The 15799-nt window shown below is 34.7% G+C and overlaps 1 protein-coding gene across 12 annotated transcripts in view; it reads left to right on the top strand.

Annotated features, from left to right (window-relative positions):
- The window catches only part of CEP170 (centrosomal protein 170), a 127472-nt gene that overhangs the window by 71263 nt on the left and 40410 nt on the right, over nt 1-15799 (top strand). For 8 of the 12 annotated variants that reach the window (XM_070474373.1, XM_070474367.1, XM_070474374.1 and 5 more), the window contains 2 exons: nt 3814-3977; nt 4164-4457. In XM_070474373.1, coding sequence (XP_070330474.1) covers nt 3814-3977; nt 4164-4457 — 458 coding nt within the window. The remainder of the gene's footprint in view (nt 1-3813; nt 3978-4163; nt 4458-15799) is intronic. The other 4 variants (XM_070474372.1, XM_070474371.1, XM_070474370.1 and 1 more) reach the window with 1 other exon arrangement.

Genomic DNA, 15799 nt, shown 5'->3' with positions numbered 1-15799 from the left:
TGTTGGTGGAGTGTTTCAGACTGTTCTCAAGATACTCATATCATGAAACAAATTTTATTGAGCGATACTAGGAATTAATTGAATTAAGAATTTTTTCACTAGTGAAAATTGCAGTTAAATGTTTATTTTTGAAATAATTATTAAATATGTTTTATTAAAAATACTTGACCAGAGTTAGTTAAAATACATCAGAGTATCAGCTAATCATTTTCCCCTCATCGATTTTGCTAGTTAAATTTTAATTTAGAATTTGTTGACTACAGATTTATGTTACTATATCTTGATTTTATTTGACAAGCTTACTATAAGGGAAGTGATTACATGTTAATCTGATCATTCTCTTACCATACAAAAAGTTAAAGAGCTTTAAAAGAGTACTTGTTGAAGTCAGAGATTGTTTATTACTTACCTTATATCTCTAGCCCTTTCCTGGGACTTGAGTATGTGATAGGTACTCAGTAATTTGAATAATCAATGAATGACTTCATTATCATTGACAAAACTGACCCTGGTTTAACCTGTACTTTATGGTTTGGGATTCTATTCACTTAATTGAAGAAATACCTATTTCCTATTTGCTTCTAAGGCATTTTGAGATAGTGAGATGGTATGATTACCTAATTCTTTGCCAGGGCCTATTAACATATTTAATTATAATCATAAGCAGTTACCTGGCATACAAACTTTTGACATGTAATTGTTGTTTTTACTCCTACTAGATAATAACATATATAATTGAGACCTGTACATGTATTGAGATATATATAGGTTAAAGCTTATGTATAAAAGCTACCCATTTGTTAACTGATCATTTTTTATGGATTGGATAAAATAAGACTGATATCCTAGAATAATATAAAAAGTAGTGTAAACTTTGAAAATTTAGAAATAATATATTCTTTAGACCACACTTAATAAATGTACACAAATGAGCTACAAGATAAACCACCATTAAAAAATACCTTTATGGAACTTTCCTGATGTTCCAGTGGTTAAGACTCTCTGCTTCCACTGCAGGAGGCACAGGTTTCACCCCTAGTTGGGGAACTAAGATCCTCCATGACATGTGGTATGACCAAAAAAAAAAGAAAAACCTTTATTATACCCTTTTATTGTAACTGTAAGTTTACTTATAATGACTGTCTTCTGTTTTAGCTATTATTTTGATTCTGGTTAGAGGCATTAATGTTCACATTCAGACTGTATTCATATATTATGTTAGATTTTTTAAATCCTTGCCAGAAATTATACAAATTATTATTATCCCTCAGAATTGATTTATAGGTAGATATATTCTAGTATGTTGCCATTGCATAGAACCCTACTTTTAAATTTGCCTTCAGGACATTTTACAAACCATCTAAGAAAATGTCTTTGTGCATATGCCTCATTTTTGATCCAAGATTTATCCATTTTATTTTTTCAGATTTATTTACAAATGACATTTTACTTTCCCCCAAAGTTAGACCTGCCATCATTAGATGAAGATTTTCCACAATTTAAGAGATCAAAAGTATATACCTAGACTCTGAATTAATATAAGTATAGCAAATAGAAACTACTTTACAATAATTAGACATTCAGCAACTGCTTAGATGAGTCAAAAACTTGAAAGTAGGCAAAACAAAACAACTTTGCTCCTGCAAGAGTGAAATGCACGTGCTTTGGGACAGTGAAGATAATGATGTTCACAAAGCCCATGTACTTTTACCCTTTAGGAGAATTGAAGCTTCTTTTGGTCACAGCTACTGATTAGTTACAGTCAATCTATCCTAAAAAATACTAGAAGAACTTCAACATATTAATGCATGATTAATGATGGACAAAATAGAAAAAATCTTAATAGTTTCTAATGATTTTTTTGTTAAATAACAAAAATTGCAGTTCTGATCAGATGTGTTATCTTGTATAACACTGGGAAATGAAAAAGAAGAATAATTTTCTACAAAGAAAATGGCTAATCTATAACCCTTTAACTTATAACTTAAAAGATACTGAAAAGCCCTGACACCAGATAAGCACCAAATTTTTATATGTTGTTACAAGAATTAGCATATAAGTATGTCATAACATATGACTATATATTATACATATGTTATAACATATAACTTGTTATATATATGTTATAACATATATAACTATGTTATAACATAGAACCTGTTACCAGGAATAACATATAACCAACACTGACTCTGTGGACATGAGTTTGAGTAAGTTCCAGGAGTTGGTGATGGACAGGGAACCCTGTCATGCTGCAATCCGTGGGGTTGCAAAGAGTCAGGCACGACTGAGTGACAGGACTCAACTGAACTGAACAAGAACTAGAGTCTGTAAAGATGGTGTTTTCATATTGTATATGTGTGTAATGTGGGCTTTTTGGTCCCACGACACATGAAATATGGAAGTTTAGTTATTTACAGCTCTTACAAACTGGATTCCTTTTCAGTATATCCAGTACAATATGAAATAGGTTTTACAGTGTCCTATTTTTCATGAGTTTTGTATTTGAACTAGTGGTTTTGTTTGCTTCTGCATTCCATCTGCCTATCCTTTATCCCTCGGTTAATTACCAGGACAGGAATTCCATTAGTTAAACTAAACACCATTTTATTTTTGTTTTTTTCTTTTCATATTACATTTTCAGTAGTTGCTAATTTGAAGGAAGATTTTCAGATTTAGTTCTGGAAGTATTGAAATACAGCTGGTTGACTAGATTCATTTAAGCTTTCTTTTCTAAAGAGCTATCTTTTAAGCCCTCATTTGTGATTCAGTCTAAAACACACATAGAATAACTCAACTTTCCATTAAATTCATGCTATAAGAATATAATAATTGTCATTTGATTATTTCCTCTAGTGTACTTATTGTTTACATGATAAGAATTCTGAATCAGTGAAAAATCAAGTAACTTTCATAAAGTTTCACACTTAATCCTTAACAGAGCTATGAAGAGTAACAAAAAGCCTCTGTTAGGAAGCTGATGTTTTGAAATTCAACTGCAGTATTCTATCTTGACTATATGCTTAATGGAGAAAACATATTTTTATCTCATTATATTTAGCAACATGCCATTTGTCTGGTAGGTTTATATAGGATTTCATAGTCTATGCTTTTTCCACGCTAGACCTTTTAGCATGCTTTATTTAACTTGTTGAAGCCACCAGAGTTTAAGGGAGCACACATACAAAATTGCAAAAATTATCATAGCTAGAAAGATGTTTGTAAAGAATTGTACAGTAATTGGTGGAAACTGCAAATTTGCATTTTTATATATTAAAAAGGAAAGGAATGCTGTACTTTTGGAAGTTTTGAACATTACTAAAATTAACGATTCATGACACTCTTTTTTATAGAGTTTACGTTCTCTTTTCCTGTATAATGATAAGCATTTCGGTGGGATCACACTTTTTTCTGTCTTTTCCTTTCTAATGCTAAAGATAAATTTTTGATTGTTTAAATCAGGTATAAAGTTTAAAGGCAGGATTAATATTTAATGTTACAAATACAGACTATCACAGATGTTGTAGCACTGCTTATCTTTTAAGGCATTGATGAACTATTATAAAGTTAAAATTTGAAGAAAGAAAAGTAATCCTATTCAAGTGTTTATAAAGGACTCATTGTTGGTTGATGAAATTTGAATGTAAGCATTGCAATTGAGGGAAGTTTGCAGAGCCTGTTACTGAAAAGAACATATGACTTTGGATTGAAAGGGGGGAGGGGCAGAACAAGCAGCACTTTTGTATATGCTTTGATTTTCTACATAGGATTTTTTTTCCCTTCTCTATTATGCGGTTTCTTTTCTGTGTCCAGGAAACAAACATGATGATGGTACACAAAGCGACTCGGAAAATGCTGGGGCTCACAGGCGTTGTAGCAAGCGTGCAACTCTTGAGGAACACTTAAGGCGCCACCATTCAGAGCAGAAAAAACTACAGAAGGCCCAGGCTACTGAAAAGCATCAAGACCAAGCTGTTGTAAGTCAAACTGCTTTTATGATTGCATTCTTTGATGAAGACAATCCCAGAAAAAGAAGGTCATATTCTTTCACTCAGAGTACGGGAATCTTGTGTCAGGAAACTACTTATTCAGCACCACATACAAAACTTGAAAAAACAAAATCTCCAACAGCAGATGCCAAAGTGGTTTCTTTGTCTTTACAGACTAGCTCTGCGCACCACAGAGGGGGGCATGGTGTTCCACATGGGAAATTGTTAAAACAGAAATCAGAGGAGCCATCGGTGTCAATTCCCTTCCTACAAACTGCATTATTAAGAAGTTCAGGGAGTCTTGGGCACAGACCAAGCCAGGAGATGGATAAAATGTTAAAAAATCAAGCTACTTCTGCTGCTTCTGAAAAGGATAATGATGATGACCAAAGTGACAAGGGTACTTATACCATTGAGTTAGAGAATCCCAACAGTGAGGAAGTGGAAGCAAGAAAAATGATTGACAAGGTAAATAATTGGTACTAGTTTTCTCGTGGTGTATTTAACTGTTGGAAATTATTAGAAGATATAAAATGTTTTCATGTAGTTAGTATATTAAAACTTTAGGATTTTATTAGGGAACTAGAAACCTAACAATGAGACCAAAATACTTTCTGATTTTGTTCTGCTTATATTCTGAATTTGCCTGAGTTTCATATGTAAAGTTCTGTACATATAAGCTGTTTGGACCTTTTAAAGTTGTAATAATTTAAGATTGACTTTTTAAATGCTGTATCTTGACCATGCCCACTTTGCATTTAAAAACTAAAAATCAAAGAAAACCTGATTGCTGTTGACTCCGTTAATATAAACATGAGCCTCAGTTGAAAATAGTTAAACAAAGGTTTCCTGCCTACTAATTTTATTTTGGAAGCAGATGAAAATACATGTTTTAATCCATTTTATTCTTTCTCCTTAGTTTCTTCTCTTAATTTCTATTCACTGCTGTCTGTGGTGATAGAAAAGAAATGTGTAAAAGCAAAATCAGTGTGTTTATGATACTCTGAGTTTAACCAAGGGTATACCTAATCATGATGATTATTTACATTACAGATTTTATTTTTGTTTTTGATTAATATGTATAATGATTGTTGTATGGTAAAAAAGTAGTTTTGCCCCCAGTAATGGAAGATTGACTTTACAATCTGCTGTGTATTTTACCCCTGGAAGATAGAAACATAAATTTGGCTAAGCATTAATCTCTTGTTTCAGTTCTCATTACTTAGCATGTGAGCAGCATTAACATCACTAGAGAGCCTGTTAGAAATACAGAATCTCCAGTCCATCTTAAACATAGTGAAAAGGAATCTGCTTTAAAAGTAGGGCTCATACACAGATTAACATTTGAGATACACTAGTTCAGATGATGAGCTTACACAGTGATATTTTAGAGAATAGACAAGGTAACCCTTTGGGAAGCAGGAAAATTATTAGGACTTAGACTTTTAATTTCATAGTTTTTATTTCTATTTAAGAGTGTGTTCTATAGTGTATTCAGTCTGTTACTACATTGGTGTGTGTATATATATATAAAATTTCTAACATCCATTTATTGAGCAAATGCTCAAAATTTTTCAGTGCTAGGATATAGAGCTTCAGACTTTCGGACACCCATTAGTTTAGGAAATAGATGTTATGATAGTTGTTAATGAGAGAAATAAATAAAAAAATAAAGAGAAATAAAGAAGTTTTAAAAAATTAACAAACAGATAAGTTAATATTTCTAATAATAGTATAGGAAAGCTAAGAACACAGTCATAGCAATAGAAAATGACTCAGTCATTTCTAATTATTTTCAACACTGGGAATCAATAATGACATTACTTTCAGATTAAAGTTTATAATTTTTCCTCTGGTTATGGAGAACAAGTATATTGCTATTTAAGATACTGTCAAGTAGAAAATAAAAGGATAGGTTTTGAAAAGAAAAAAGAAAGCTAATAAGTTTTAAAATTCAGATTAATATTTTATTCTAGTGTAGTTTTGTTTGATTTATATATATTTCATTTATAGTTCATTGATGTTTCTCTATTAAAAGATCTTTCAGTGGGAGATTATATTGTAGTAGTTTAAAAACATGAACACTCGTAGGCAGACAGATCTGTAATAGATGTACCAGATATAAGTACACTGAATGAACAGTAGATTGCAAAAAGAATTCAATAAAATATATAAGAGGCTTATTATTAAAATGCTATCTTATAATAAAAGGTCTATAAATGTTAGCTATGTTATTAACCTTATGAGGAGTTTCCATGTATGAATCTCTACACTAGGTTTTGATAAATCCTAAAAAGCTCCTCAGCATTGAAAAGGTCAAATCTGAAACTCAAATGGAAGTTAAAGTGCAAGGAAATAGCCTGCCCACAACAACAGAAAGTCAAGAAGGAAGTCATTGTTGGCAGTTGAGACTCTTGAAAAGTAAACTGCTGGATGAAGAGAAGGACCATAAAACCTGGTGTATACCTGCTGTCCATAATAAGCATCCTTTTTTTCATTTTCAAAAAGAGTCCCAATTTCACTGACAAATTATATGGTCACACTATGGATAAAGAAAACCAAGAATCTAAAGCAGGATTCATTTAAGGGAATAATGTCAGAATGTGACTGAGTACATAATTCAGTCATTTTTAGTTTGTATAAAGCAGAAAACAAAGCTAAGGCCATAATTGTAGGGAAAAGCAGGGGTCACTACATTATGTTGTGAATGCCAAAGAAAAAGAACTGAGATTCTACTGGCTGTGGTTAAAGCTAGAGGTCAGATTCAGGCTAACTAAAGTCAGGCTCTGGGGAAACAAATGTCTGAAGAAAATGAAGTAACCTGTGAGCATTAAGAAAACAAAGACCCAAAATAGAATCAGGGCGTAAGAAGGAGTTTGGGAGGATGGGAGGATTCAGACATCATATCAAGTTGCTCGGGTAAGCTTTGTCATCCATTTTCTCCCTTTTAGAGTGTATGGGATGGAAGTGGGGACCACCAGCTGTTGTCCATCTGAATGTAATTGTTATTTGGGTCTGAATACTTCTGTGTGGTCTGTTTCCTTTTTTACTCCCTCATTCGAGAGCTGGTTTATTTCATTAATTTTTTTCTCAACCTTTATTCTGCATCTGCCATGTGCCCAGCTTTGTGTTAGGAGGCAGAGAGATTGAAATGGAAAAGACAGAGTTCTTTTCCTCAAGAACTAAATATATGGAGGCATGGAAATACACAAGTGAAAACATATGCATTAAAAGTAGTATGGTGGATGCTTTGATAAGCAGACTGTTCAAGCAAGGGTACGAATAGCTTCCATGAGGAGATCTCAGGTTTTCCTAAGAGAAGTGTTTAGCTGTCCAATCTAAGGAAACACCCTTCCCTGTCAGATCAGCTTGTTTCATTTTAATCATAAGCTTTATCACCATTTGATAGTTTCCTATTTATTTGTTTGCCTCTCTGCTCCCCTATAATACACACACAAACACACACATGTGCACATTTGCAAGAATATAAACTCCATGACTGCAGGAACCTAGTGCCTGGCATATAAAATGTCCTCAGTAAATACCGAATTTAATTGCCAACCGAGCTCATTTTGAACCATACGGGATTAATCCCATGATGGGCATAGTCAAGGAGAGGTTTTCAAAAATTGGAGCAATCTTTTCAAAAGCCCAGGAGGGTAGAGGCCTTGTTCAGAGGACCACACTTACTTTCAGAGAGATGAGATTGGACTAGACATTGACAGGCCCTCCATATCATATTAAGGACTTTAGTGTTTTTTTTAATGCTAAATGCTGTTGTGAATCATTGAACAGTTTTAAATCTGGCAGTGATGTACAAATCACTGTCATAAGTGTGAAGAATGGATTGAAAGTTGGAAAGGCTGGAAGCAGAGAAGGCGATTTAAAAGCTACTGACATGTCCAGTAGTCAGTTGAATATAATTGTCTGGATCTTAGGTAAGAGATCTGGGCTAAAATAACATTTTTGGAATTACAAGAGGGTAGCTGTGAATGCAAAATACAGATGAGATCACCTGGAAAGAGCATAAAAAAGTGAAAAGAGGCAAAGTACAAAATTCTTAGCAACACCAGTAGAGGTGGACAGAGGAATAAGAGTGAATAAAGGAGGGTCAAACATAGGAGTAAGAGAAAACCAAAAGAACAATAGCACCTTGGAATCAAAGACAGAATAATAAAAGTGAGTAAGCAGGAGTTTCATATGATATACTGACATTAAATATGATAAGCACTAGAATGCCTTTTCAGTTTTTCCCCAAAGTAGGTTGTATTTCTGCATCTAGATGTGATAAGCAGAATATATACTTGCCTTGCAACTCAGGAGAAGTTGCATACTATTAAAGTAGGATCTCTTTAAAGAGATGATTGAGCTATAATGCCATTATCTTTTTCTGTGTTGGTTGTACTGTTATGTGATTCAAAGGCACTGAGATTTCTCTGCCCCAGCCTCCAAGTAACGGGATTATAGCATTTTGGTTTGTACATCTGTGTTGTGTGTTGTCAGTAGATAAAACTTACTGTATGCTTTGTCCCCAAATTTACTTTTTATAATATTAACGCAAATGTCTGTTATTTATAAAGAACTCTTAAGTTTTACATCTAAGCTTACATGGAGATGTGCTATAATAAGAAAGTGCTGATAACTGCCTGGATTAAAGGTAATTATCTTCCGCTGCAATGATAGCCTCCCCTAGACCTCCTTCCTTTGACTTCCCTGTAATAACCTAGAGAACCCATCATAGCACCAGTTTCTTTTCCCCACTCCTTCATCCAAAACACTGCTAAGGGAAGAGGAGGATACTGTCAGGGCTACTTCATAGACTTTTAGGTGAGAAAGACTTGTAGTGAAAACAGAAAGCCAAATATTAAATGAAAAGAAAAAATACTGGTCTTTGTAGAGGGCTTGAGGTTCTTTTGGAAGGCAGCTATGCTAACCACTATACCACCAACGCCTGGGCTTGAGGTTCTTTTGAAAAAAGTATTTTTCTTCTCCATAAATTTAATACCATAGACCAGTTCAACCAGATACTTCTTTCTTGAGTTTAATTCCCCCAATGCTTCTTATTAGCATATTCTCTCCCTTCATGGCTCCTTGTATCTATCAGTGCTGATTCTGTAGGCAACAGGTGGTAGGGAAGAATCCAGAACCAGGAGAACTATACAGGACTGGAAACACAAAGTGAGAAACATCAATAGCAGTGAGACATCCCAAAGGAAGTCAGTGCTGAGAACTTGGATCCAGGTGTAAGCAATTTGGAATGAAGATATTCCAAACTCTGACATTCACAGCAAGATTCTAGACTGGGTCAGAGCCAGGGAACTGTGATTAAAGCAGAGTCAAAATCTAGGTAGAGAGCCTGTTAGAACACGGATGAGGGAGGTGTGTACAGAGTCCGCTCGTGTACCCAATCCGGTGTTTGGGAACTAAAGGAAGAGATCAGATAAGAGCCTTGAGTAGTGAAAGAGGGCCTTGATACTAGAGGCTGCATTTGGAATTTGACTTAATTTTTTTTTCTAATTCTTATCAATCCAGAAATAATCTGAGTTAATATAAGGGCTGAAGCAAATAGTGGTTCTTAACAGGTAAATTCTGACAGCTTGATTTTTTTTCTTTTATGTTAATCTTCTCTCCTGCTGTCTCTTCACTGAACAACTTAAAAACTTTCTTGTGTCAGGAGAATTCAGTTTTGGTCACTCTGTTGATGCTCCTCTCCCCTTTTTAACACTCCATGTCCTTCTTAGGTACGAGAAACTCTTTACCGCTGTATTAGTCCCCAAAGCTTCATAAGGAAACCCTCACCTTTTTTTCAGTTAAAAGCTTAAGATTTAAAAGGTTTACCCAGATTTTCCTTTCTCTACTGTTGTAAGAGATCTTATTTATTTTCCTGGTTTTTAGGGGCTTTTCACTTACTGTGCCCTAGTCTAATAAGCTCTTCCCTGTGTGGTTTTTTGGTTTAGTTTTGCATGCCTACCTCCTTCTCATAATTTACTTTTAGAGGCTTTCTTTAACCACTCTATCTATAATATAGCCCCAGCATTACCCTCTTATAATACTACTGTGATTTCTTTATAGAGCTTACCTCTAGCTAGTTTATTTTCTCTCTACCCTTTCTAGAATGATCTCATTTGTATTGATCCTGTCTGTATTTCTTGTGCCTAGAAAAGTGCCTAGTATGTAGTAGACAATCAGTAATTATCTTTTGAATGGATAAATGAGAAAGAAAAAATATTGACTTGATTTTTATGTTTATCAATATTTATATGTGTTTAGTTATATATTAGCTAATGTATTTCAGTGAATTTATAGATTGATTAAATGCAGTGAGGTCTCCACAAACAGATTTTCCTATATTTTATGTGCTGAAATTTGTTTATATCTTGATTCCAAAATAACTTGTTAAAATGTGTAATTTAAAACCTGTGTTTTTTAAGTTTTTCTTTGTAATAAGAAATAGGAAAGCTGCAAAAGACTATTAGTTGCATCAGTAGAAATGTGTAAGTTTCAGGGGAATTTCTTTGATTAGTAGAAATCTAGAAATACTTTTAAGTTTCTATTAATACCCACTTAAGCACTTAATGCTTAAAAATCTGGCAAAGAAAGCATAAGATGGTAATTGATGAGCAGCCAGATTTTAGATATGAAAGAAAAGAATGCATGACAATGAATTAAGCCATACAAAGGAGAGAAACTGGACATTTTAACTGTAGAAGCATTAGTTAAGAACTGAGTGTGATTTGAATATACAAAAGGAGGAACTAATAGAAAAAGAATGCTAAATAGTGATGAAAAAGGAAAAGAAGGTGGTTATAAGATTCCAAAAGAATAGAAAGAATCAAGGATGTAGGATAGGTTCTGGGAAAGGACAGAGATTTACCCAGACAGATGAAAAGGAAGAAGTGAAGGTCAGATGGTGCCTTTCAGTTCAGTCACTCAGTTGTGTCTGACTCTTTGCAACCCCATGAACTGCAGCATGCCAGGACCTAAACCCATGTTCATTGAGTCGGTGATGCCATCCAACCATCTATTCCTCTATCGTCCCCTTCTCCTCCTGCCCTCAATCTTGCCCAACATCAGGGTCTTTTCCAGTGAGTCAGCTCTTCGCATCAGGTGGCCAAAGTATTGGAGTTTCAGATTCAGCATCAGTCCTTCCAATGAACACCCAGGACTGATCTCCTTTAGGATGGACTGGTTGGATCTCCTTGCAGTCCAAGGGACTCTCAAGAGTCTTCTCCAACACCACAGTTCAAAAGCATCAACTCTTCTGTGCTCAGCTTTCTTTATAGTCCAACTCTCACATCCATACATGACTACTGGAAAAACCATAACCTTGACTAGACAGACCTTTGTTGACAAAGTAATGTCTCTGCTTTTTAATATGCTGTCTAGGTTGGTCATAACTTTCCTTCCAAGAAGTAAGCGTCTTTTAATTTCATGGCTGCAATCACCGTCTGCAGTGATTTTGGAGCCCCAAAAAATAAAGTCAGCCACTGTTTCCACTGTTTCCCCATCTATTTGCCATGAAGTGATAGGACTGGATGCCATGATCTTAGTTTTTTGAATGTTGAGCTTTAAGCCAACTTTTTCACTCTCCTCTTTCACTTTCATCAAGAGGCTTTTTAGTTCCTCTTCACTTTCTGCCATAAGGGTGGTGTCATCTGCATATCTGAGATTATTGATATTTCTCCCGGCAATCTTGATTCCAGCTTGTGCTTCTTCCAGCCCAGCGTTTCTCATGATGTACTCTGCATATAAGTTAAATAAGCAAGGTAGCAATATACAGCCTTGACTTACTCCTTTTCCTGTTTGGAACCAGTCTGTTGTTTCATGTCCAGTTCTAACTGTTGCTTCCTGACCTGCATACAGGTTTCTCAAGAGGCAGGTCAGGTGGTCTGGTATTCCCATCTCTTTCAGAATTTTCCACAGTTTATTGTGATCCACACAAAGACTTTGGCATAGTCAATAAAGCAGAAATAGATGTTTTTCTGGAACTCTATATGGTGCCTTTAAAAACAAACAAACAAAAAGGTAGGTGACTCAGTGGTAAAGAATTCACCTGCCAATGCAGGAGACGTGGGTTTGATCCCTGGGTTGGGAATGTCCCCCGGAGAAGGAAATGGCTACCCACCCCATTATTCTTGCCTGGAGAATCCCATGGACAGAGGAGCCTGATGGGCTACAGTTCATGGAGTCACAAAAGAGTCAGACACGACTTTGTGACTAAACAACAAAATTCACATAACATTTACTGTATTAGCCATTTGAAGTGTACAGTTTGTTGATTTTTAGTACATTCACATTGTTGTGCAGCCATCAACACTGTGTAACTCCAGGACATTTTCATCACCTGATAAAGAAATCCCATGCCTGTTAAGCAGTCACTCTGTCCTCTGGCTCCTGGCAACCAGCAGTCTACGTACTACATCCGTGGATTTGCTTCTTGTGGCCATGTCATATAAATGGGATCTCATAGTATGTGGCCTTTTATGACTTGCTATTTTCACTTTGTACAGTCTTTTCAATGTTTGTCTGTGCTGTAGCATACATCAATACTTCATTCCTTTTTTTGACTGAATAATAAAAAAATAATAATAGAGTGTGGGTATACCAAATTTGTTTTTAATCTGTTCACTCGTTCATGGACATCTGAGTTGTTTCTACCTTTCGGCTATTGTGAATAACGCTCCGAAAACATGCATGTACTTGTGTTTATTTGTGTATCATGCTGAATTATATATCTTGTACCCTCGTTCTGAGCTTTTATAACTTTGTCTGATTTTAAATTTAAAAATTGGTTAAAAATATAGAAATAACAGTGTTAAACATATAGGACCATTTATTCCAGTGAATTTGTCGGCTTTTGAATTTTAAAAATGAAATTAGATTTTCTTGGAAAGTTGCAAATTCAACTTGTATTCAATTTTCCTGATTTTGTTCCCTGATGTTAGTGGCTAGCATTCTGCATAGTTCTTGAACTATTATGTGTCAGGTGATTTCCCTAACCCATGAGAAACTCTACTGTTGTTTTGAACTAGTAGAGACTGGCAGATTCTTTACCATCTGAGCCACCAGGGAAGCCCCATTTCCATTTCTGTGGGAGAATAAATTACAAATTTCAACTGATTTGGAAAAATTTTAAACTAATACATTGAGAACTATTGCTATTCACTTGCTCTTTTGCTCTACATTAGTATTGTCCCGTTTGTATGCACAAGTCTCCTCTCTTCCTCTACCCTTTTTCACACTTCTGTCAGCTTTCTGTCACAAAATGTGTGCAACCTATGTCTGAGATTACCAAATGTAATTTGATCCCTCTTTCAAGTATTCAGTAGGTGTAATATTTACCCCCATGAAAGTTAATCTTGGATTTGATAGACCATTATTCCTCCTCCTCCAACTTCCAATTTCAGAATAGACACTGGACATTCTCAGTATAGTCTGAACCTTTAACTAATAATGACGATAGTGATAATATGGTAGTGAAAAACCAAGGTCAGACTTTTCATAGGCTCACTTTGTGTTATACATGCTACTCTTTTATCATCCTGAAGAATATTTAGTTTCTTTAAATTTAAAATTAAATCCAAAAATATTGCCTAGTTCTTTTTTAACTACAGAGTACCTCTGCTTGGTTCAAATGGCATTCTGTTTTTTTGTTTTTCTTTTCCCCTAAGTTCCTGATTTAGACCTCAGCTCCTTGAGAGCAAGGACAGCAAAAAAAAAAAAAATATATATATATATATATATACACACACACACACACATATACACATATATATGTATATACCCATATATATGAGTAAGAGGTGGCAACCCACTCCATTATTCTTGCCAGGATAATCCCATGGAAGAGGAACCTGGTGGGCTGTAGTCTAGGGTGTTGCAAAGAGTTGGACACAACTGAGCAACTGAGCTTATATATAGTTTGTTTGTTTATTTTTTAAATGCCCTATGGTGGTGAAGCCAACAGCTTACAAATAATGTTACCATACCTCAGTAGCAGGTTGTTAAGACTATTTAAAGTAGCCAATGAGGTATAGCTGTGAAATCCCAAAGCAAGTTGCTATGTATCACATGTACGTATTCAAAGGAAGAGATTGAGAACATGTTCCCTAATTCTATCTTCTTACCCTAAACCTAAAGGCTCCTAGAGGAGTCACAGGTCACTTCCCTCTATAGAGATGCATCTGTCTGGATCAAGGGAATTATAGGGAAGAATACATGAAAACCACTCCCAGCCCCTAAGGTAAATAAATTATTTTTAAACTGCCAGTACCAGAGAGCACAGAGAGTACAAGTTCAAAAAGAAATTTTCTGTTCCCATACTGCTCCTGCTCCTTCCCCATGCCCTTTGGAAAAATTAAAAACTGACAAACTTAGAAGGAGGATTCTACTTAGGAAATACAAAAGTTGGACAGATACCTGCTCTTTCTTTCTAACTTTAGACTTCTAAAAAAGTTTCTAGCTGAGTGAGACACACCCTGATTTTGTACTTTATCAGGTTTGGGGGTTAATTGAGCCCTGTATAGTGGGAAAGAGAAAAGATTCATGAGCCTAGGTTAGCACAGTGTGTTTGTAATATAACTGAGCCATCTAGGAGGAGAAAGTGCAGACAGGTTGAGTAACTGTTTGCAGTTAGTGATTTCAGTGACCATCACCTGGGGACAAAATCTAGAATGAAAAGATGAGAAAATCTACCAAGCTTGGTCTCTGCTTTGAGGAGCCTTCAAGTTGTGTTTAAGTTATGTATGCATGTCAGATTATATGTACTTTTTTAGATGTGAAAAGTACTATAGCTTTAAAGTACACAGAGTATAGCTGTTTCTGTCTTCTTTGTTTTCACATGAAAGTTGTAGATTTTTTATACTGAGACATGAAAATGACAATTTAGTTTTCAAGCTGAACTAGTTATTAGTATCATTAATTTTTCCAAACACTATCAAAAATATAGGTATGAACCTTGAAGGCTTCCTTGCTCATAAAGCAAGCACTACTTCAGGCCATATTACTTGTTTGGAAAATATCAATAAATTGCTACTTCTCTGACAGATATGTGTATAGCTGTTAATATCTCTGATGTTTTAAGAGGAATCTGTAGGAAGTCATGTGACTACACTTTCTGTACAGTTTCAGTCCCCTTCCCTAAAAACATTAGTTCTCTCTGTGTGTGTCTTTCATTATTATTTCAAAATAGTGTCAGAAGCAATTTGAAGAGATTTAATAGATTCGGAACTGCTGATGCTTAGATATTTAAGGAAAGCAAAGTTTTGGAAGTCCATTTCAAGTATGGATTAGAATTAAATATCTTCAAATCAGAAATTAACTGAAGGTAAATTTTATATTAATGTGCCAGAGAAATATAACATACAAGTAATCACATGTGATTATTTTTATCTTTTGCTCAAAAACTTGAGTTGTAATTTTTTGTGTGTGATTATGCAAATAAGGAAATAAGCTTCAGTAAATGTGGAGTTCAGTGACTTGAGTTAGAGATAATTTTTAAATGTTAAGGTAGTCACGCATAATTTAGTAGTTCTGATTTCTTTCTTTACAAGTGGAGTTGAAGGCAGAGCACATGGAAAGATATATTTAGTATGTCTCACTGCTGTTCTTGTTAAACTTGCTAATTCTACTGTTTGGCAGAATGAAATGGGTTTTTTTTTTTTTCCCTTCTGTATACTAAAAAAATTAATATTTGATTTAATAGTCAAATAATACCCAATTTTCTCTTAAAACAAAGATAATTTGAATATTGAGTGGTTCAACAGAATATTAAATCATAATTCTTGATAACTGTACAGTTACATTTGAAT

This window comes from Odocoileus virginianus, chromosome 11, assembly GCF_023699985.2.
Source record: "Odocoileus virginianus isolate 20LAN1187 ecotype Illinois chromosome 11, Ovbor_1.2, whole genome shotgun sequence".
Lineage (NCBI taxonomy): Eukaryota > Metazoa > Chordata > Mammalia > Artiodactyla > Cervidae > Odocoileus > Odocoileus virginianus.
Note: the sequence above shows the minus strand (reverse complement) of the source record. Positions and strands in the feature narration are given on the sequence as shown.